The 6985-nt window shown below is 38.3% G+C and overlaps 1 protein-coding gene across 1 annotated transcript; it reads right to left on the bottom strand.

Annotated features, from left to right (window-relative positions):
• Nucleotides 1-5077: 5077 nt before the first annotated feature.
• LOC128056410 (olfactory receptor 1361-like) lies at nt 5078-6019 on the bottom strand. The gene has a single exon (XM_052649173.1). The coding sequence runs from the start codon at nt 6017-6019 to the stop codon at nt 5078-5080; it is 942 nt and encodes a 313-aa protein (XP_052505133.1).
• Between the last annotated feature and the right edge of the window lie 966 nt (nt 6020-6985).

Below are 6985 nucleotides of genomic sequence, written 5' to 3'. Positions count from 1 at the left end.
TCCCAGTAAATAAGTAAAATTAAAGATAGAATAGATCAGAGGTCATAACCTTTGCTTTTAGAAGTCATGTAGATGAGGACACATTCTTATTTAATGATCTCAGAGAACAGAGATATGAAGAATATTTAGATTCTCTGTTGGACACAGGGTACCTAATACTTTCTTTCTAAAAATAATTTATGGATATGTTTGCTTTTATTTTAATATATCTTCCATAAAAAGAATGTATAAAACATGTATATTCTCTTAAGAATGTTAATAAAATTAATGCCTATTCCCCCATCACTTAAGCTTAAATAGTATACAAGTCAATACTTTATTTATTTATTGTTCCAGGATAGTTTTTTAAAACTTATGCTTATTTTGAATTAAAAAAATTTAATACAATTTTAAAGGTTACTCTCCATTTACCGTTACTATAAAATATCGGCTATATTTTCAGTTCTGTACCAATCATCCTTGAGCCCATCTTACACCCAAGAGTTTCTACCTCTTATTCCCCATCCTCCACACTGCCTCTCTCTCCCCTTTCCAAGGGTAACCACTAGCTTGTTCTCTGTGTCTGTGATTCTGCTTCGTTTTTGTTTTACACACTGGATTGTTGTGCTTTTTAAGATTCTGCTTATAAGTGATGTCATACAGTCTTTGTCTTTCTCTGTCTGACATTCTCTTAGCATACTGCCCAAGAAATTACTGGGAACCCTCTTGCCTGGAAAATCCCGTGGATGGAGGAGCCTGGTGGGCTGCAGTCTGTGGGGTCTCTAAGAGTCGGACACGACTGAGCAACTTCACTTTCACTTTTCACTTTCATGCATTGGAGAAGGAAATGGCAACCCACTCCAGTGTTCTTGCCTGGCGAATCCCAGGGACAGGGGAGCCTGGTGGGCTGCCTTCTATGGGGTCGCACAGAGTCGGACACGACTGAAGTGACTTAGCAGCAATCCCCTATGTATCACTTCCCAGATTCAGCAGTAGAACATTGCCAGCTTGTCTAAAATTCCTTTTGTGTTATTAGGTTCGTCATCACTTTTCCCTCCTTCTCGAAGGAAAAAATCTTTCTAACGCTTGATTTTAGTCTTGCTTCTTTTTGAACTTTATATAAATCCCCTCATGCACTATGCATTCTCTTTTCTGGCCCTTTTGTTCAGTTGTTTCTCTGTGAGATCATCTAGACAGCTCTAGGTGGTGGGTGTTTGTTCACTTCCATTGCTGTGAGTTGCTGTGGTTGTATGATACCACACATTAGTCATGCAAACTATATTTGAAAGAATAATTTTCTTTGGTTATTTGGAACAGTACTGTTTTCATCATTCCTGTATATGTTTCTTCGTATACACATGCATTTCCTTCTCTTTCATACATACCCAGGAGAGGAATTTCATGGTTTTAGGAAATCTCCATCTTTAATTTTACTATGCAATATCAAATTCTCTTCCAAATAGATTGTACCAATTTGCACTTCCATCAGCAGCAATAAGTGAGGTTGCGCGGTGGCAGCTCATTCTTGGTAACACTTGGTGGTGTTGGTTTTTTTCATTGTAGTCACTTGGTGTGTGTGTGTGTGTGTGTGTGTTGGGGAGCATCTCCTGATGGCTTGACTTTATATTTTGGTAATTAGTAATGAGATTGGGTACCTGAAATACTTATTAGTGTTGGTATTGCTTAATTTTGAAACTGTTTATCTAAATTTTTGTTCATTTTTCTTTTTAGTTAAAATTCTAATTTATTTATAGAACTATTTAAATATTCTAGATACCATCCCTTTGTGCATTATATGTATTACAAATATTTTCTGTCTTTATGGTTTGTCTTTTCACTCTTGTTGCAGTCTGTTTGCCAAGTAAATATTTTAAATTTTAATTTATTGAATTCATCAGTTCTTTCCTTTTTTCTTAATGCTTTACTAGTGTCTGGTTTATGCTGTCCATTGTTCCCTTAGTTCAGGAAAGTATATTTCAGTATTTTCTTCTAAAATCCTTAGAATTTTGCTTTTAACAGTTACTGCTTTAGTCTCTCTGAAATAGATTTTTGTGTATTTTGTGAACTGAGTACTAAGGTGTCTATGTTTTACTTGTTTTTGCCTCAAGACACCTAATTAATAATTTGAATGTTAGACTCCTTTGAATTTCAATATTATCAAATCTATCAGGTGTAAATAAAATTCAATTTTGTTTCCTTCATTAGAAAATATATATCTTTTTAGAAAGATGGTAACGATAACCCTGTATGCGAGACAGCAAAAGAGACACAGATGTATAGAACAGTCTTTTGGACTCTGTGGGATGATTTGGAAGAATGGCATTGAAACATGTATAATATCAGATAAGAAACGAATCACCAGTCTAGGTTCGATGCAGGATACAGGATGCTTGGGGCTGGTGCACTGGGATGACCCAGAGGGATGGTATGGGGAGGGAGGTGGGAGGAGGATTCAGGATGGGGAACATGTGTATACCTGTGGTGGATTCATGTTGATGTATGGCAAAACCATTACAATATTGTAAAGTAATTAACCTCCAATTAAAATAAATAAATTTATATTGAAAAAAGAAAATATATATCTTTTATTTGTTTTTCTTATCCCATTGCACTGGCTGTTTCAAGTACAATGTGGGATAGTTGCAGTGAGAGTTGATATTTTGTCTTGTTCCTCATGTGGACAGGAAGGATTTAATGTATGATTATGACACATTATATGCTATATGTCTGAAAAAAGAACTCTTTTCATATTAAGAAAATTTGCTTCTATGTCCATTTGCTAATGTGACTTTTTAATAAGCATATGTTGGATTATATCCAAATTTTTCTTGCATGTCACAAGTATCGCTTTCCTGAATCATATGATTTTTTTCCTTTGTTTTGTAAAACAGTGACTTACTTTGGTTGACTTTTGAATGTTAAACCAACTTTGCATTCTGGGAAAACTCAGCTTGGTAATGATAACATATTTTCTTCAGCTTATTGTACTTTTTTTTTTTGCAATATTCTCATTAGCTTTAGGTATCAAAGTTGTGCTAATGTCTAAAAGGGAATAGGTGAATGTTCCTTTATTTTTATTCTCTGAAGGAATAGGTCTATTGAGGTTGTATATTTCTTACTAAATTTTTTTTGATGAGTTATTTATGATATTTTTCTTTAATATCAACAATATAATTGTGTGTTCAGTTCGCTAAGTTGTATCTGACTCTTTATGACCCCATGGACTGCAGCACTCCAGGCCTCCTTGTTCATCACCAACTCCTGGAGTTTACTCAAACTCAAACTCATTGTGTGTTATTCCCACTTTAAAAATATGATTTCATCCTAAACTAATGTATGGCTATACAAAAAATACTGTATTACACAAGAAAGTGAAAAAAGTTGAATATTTGCATGAATTCTGCAGAAGGCAGGATTTCAAATTTAACTGTAGTAAAAGGAGTTACAAAGAATATTTCTTGATTTGATAATAAAATAAAAACTTCCTTATATTTAAAAGAATCACCAAGTTAAGGGACTTCCCTGGCGGCCCAGTATTTAAGATTACATGCTTCCAGTGCAGATGGCACAGGATTTATCCCTAGTCACAAGACTAAGATCCCACATGCTATGCAGAATGGCCAAAACACACACACACACACACACACACACACACACACACACACACACGCACACAAAGTTAAGAGATAAAGAATGAACTAGGAACAAGGTGAAGAAGACAGGGATGTAATATCTTGAATATAAAAAGGCCCATACAAGTCAACTAAAAAAATCCCAGAAGGTAATAGGTAGATGACATGAATAAACAATTAATAAGAGAATTTAAAAAAATTGGTTAATGGATGCTGGAAAATAGTCCCCTTATTAATAAACAAAGAAATTAAAACCGGGGCAAGAAGATACCATTTCACTACCATATTTGTTACATTTAGGGGAAAATGTGAACATCAGCATATGGAGTGGACAGAGACAAAAGGACATTCTTATTTGACGCTTTGGCAGCATGGATAAAAGAGCCCCCAAAATGTTACTCTTTGATGTTCTACTTTTGAAAATATTAAAATTACAGACTATGAACATAAGAATCATTTCTTCTCAGAGACTTTCATTGCACTGTTATTTGTAATAGTGAACACATAGAAATCTCCTAATCATCCAACAATGGGGAAACATTATCCTTTCTTCTGTCATCTCAGAGAGCCAAATGTTCAGGAGGCATTAATGTGGAGACAACTTATGTTATGAAGTTAGGCAAAAAAGAAGCTATATAATTGTATGTCCAGTGCTTTCTCAACACAGTAAAAAACAAAAAGCAATTTTAGGAGACAAGAGGGAAATGATGTGAAATATTATTAGTGGTTGTCTTTAAATGTATGAATAGTGAGTGTTTCTTTTTCTTCTTTTTCCTATTTGCATGTTTTACACATTTGCTCTGAGTGTTTTTTACAGAAAAATGAACTAAGCCACAGCTTAAAAAGTAAAACAATCATGAGTCTACTCCAATAACTCATAATCACTCGTGGTCACAGGCCTAGTTCTAATCCCAGGTGTATGATTTTGGACCAGCCCCACCTACCAGTGCCAGGTTTCTTCTAGAATTAGTTTCACTTGCTTATTCCCAGCAAATAGTATGTCTTTTGGTTCAGCTTTCTGCCTGTGTAGCTGAATCCCTAAGAGTTGTTTCTAAAGATGGGTTTGGAAATGATCCCTGAAACTCAGACACTTGACACTTCTAGATATTGCCAACATTTCTTGTAGTTGAATGGGCAGGTTAGCTTCCTCCAAGAACCTGTATTCTGTCTGATGTCATCTTCTTATGATTTGAATCTGTGATTTGAATCTGCTTGGTCACCTATATCCAGGAATCAAGTCACCTTGCGGGGATTGCTAGTTACTTCTCTTGCAGGCTTTAGCTCTGTCCTTGGTTAGTTGATGGTATTCCAGTCCTGCCAAGTCAGGCATTCTCTATCTTTAAAATCTGCTTGTGATGCCGAGCACCATCCTGCGTTGAATCTGATTTTGTCAAACTTTTTCAAATGAAGACTCTGGGAATAAAACACGTCGCAGAGCCTGAGCTTCTAATCTGGGACAGGGCATTTTACAGAGTAGAGCATTTTCCCCAGCTGAAGAATCTGCACAAAGCTCCCTTCATGTGTCTGTTCCTCAGGCTGTAGATAAAGGGGTTCAGCATGGGGGTGACCATCGTGTACACCACAGATGCTGCCATCCCAGTGTCTGCTGAGTAGGAGGATGAGGGCTGGAAATATACCAGAAAGGGTGTCCCATAGAAGAGAGTGACCACTGTCAGGTGAGAGCCACAGGTAGAGAAGACTTTGTGCTTCCCTCCAGGAGAGGGGATCCTGAGGATGGTGTGGATGATGTGGGCATATGACACTAAGACACAGGTGAGAGGAATCAGACCCGAAGGAACAGCTTCAGTTAACATGGTGACCTGAAAGATATGTGTGTCTGAGCAGGCAAGTTTGAGGAGTGGGGCTATATCACAGAAGAAGTGTGGGATGGCATGGGAGGCGCAGAAGGAGAACTGAGACATGAGGAGACAGAGGGAGAAGGCCAGGAGGTGGGAGCTGAGCCAGGATGCGGCGACCAGCAAAAGGCAGCGCTGGGGCCCCATGATGGTGGTGTAGTGCAGAGGAAGGCAGATGGCCATGTAGCGGTCATAGGCCATCACAGCCAGCAGGAAGTCATCCAGCAGAGTCAATTCCATGAAGAAGAACATCTGCACGAGGCACCCAGTGTGGGAGATGGTGTAGTGCTGTGTGTGGATGTTGAGCAGCACCTTGGGGACGATGGTGCAGGAGAAGCAGGTGTCGGTGAAGGACAGGTTGGCCAGGAAGAAGTACATGGGGGTGTGGAGGCGGGGGTGAGAGCTGATGGCCAGGATGATGAGCAGGTTCCCCAGCACGGTGACCAGGTACACGGCCAGGAAGAGCCCGAACAGGAGAGGCTGCTGCTCTGGGTGCTGAGAGAAGCCCAGGAGCAGGAAGTCAGAGATACTGGTTTGGTTTGCAACTCCCATTTAACGTAGAAAAATTCAAGGAAAATATTGCTCAAATTTGTAGACTCCAAAATCTTAGATCATTCAAAACCTTTTGTCTATTTTCTGAGTTTTTTTTCAAAGGTCACAGAGATGTATAGGTGTCTCTTGCTGGTGGGCATGTAAACATATACAGAGGTGAGAACTAAGCACAGTGATTGGGAAGCTTTTGGGGGTGAACTGTGCATTTTAGCTATCTTCTAGAAAGTCAGAGATGGTGGTTTGGTTTCTAATTTCTTTCTAAAGCCGAGAAATTTTAGCAGAATCTTATTTAAATAAAGATAGGATTTCACTATTTCTTTTACTCAGTGTGACTTTACGTAATTGACTCCAGTTATTATGTAACACTGGATCTCCATTTCCTGTTTTGCGCCATGTGTAAGTACCTCATAAGTTCATTGCAATTATTGCTGAGATAACATGTGGGGAGCAGGCTGCTCCTAAGGGCAGTGATGGTACTGCCATCATTAGTAGCAGGTGATGAAATGTGAATCTGAGACACAGGATGTGGTTAAAAAGCTCTACCTCTCTGCTCCTCACATGCCTTTAAATTTTGGGAAATTTTTATTACCATTGAGCTTGGCTGTTTTTATATGTATTATTGATAACAACCCCACGGATAGGATTGTTGAAGAAGCCAAACGATGAGATTAATTGCAGTTTCTTCAGGATTCAAGATGTGCAATCAAGATGTGAAATTCAAATGAGTTGTGCTGGTATGGAGGAAGAATGCCACAGTCAAGTGGCAGCAGGTGCTCTGTGACCCTAAATAAAATGTCATGCTTATTTAGGGTCGTGGATAAAAACATACCTCTGGAGTCTGACAGAATTTTCCCTGTCTTTATTCTTGATGAGACTTGAGAAAGTCACAAACTTTTTCAGCTTCAGTTTCTTCATTGGCTTAAACAGAAAAATGATAGAAGATAGTTATATAGTTAGATCAAGGCT

This window comes from Budorcas taxicolor, chromosome 11, assembly GCF_023091745.1.
Source record: "Budorcas taxicolor isolate Tak-1 chromosome 11, Takin1.1, whole genome shotgun sequence".
In the NCBI taxonomy this organism is placed as follows: domain Eukaryota; kingdom Metazoa; phylum Chordata; class Mammalia; order Artiodactyla; family Bovidae; genus Budorcas; species Budorcas taxicolor.
This window is presented reverse-complemented; position numbering and strand designations above follow the sequence as displayed.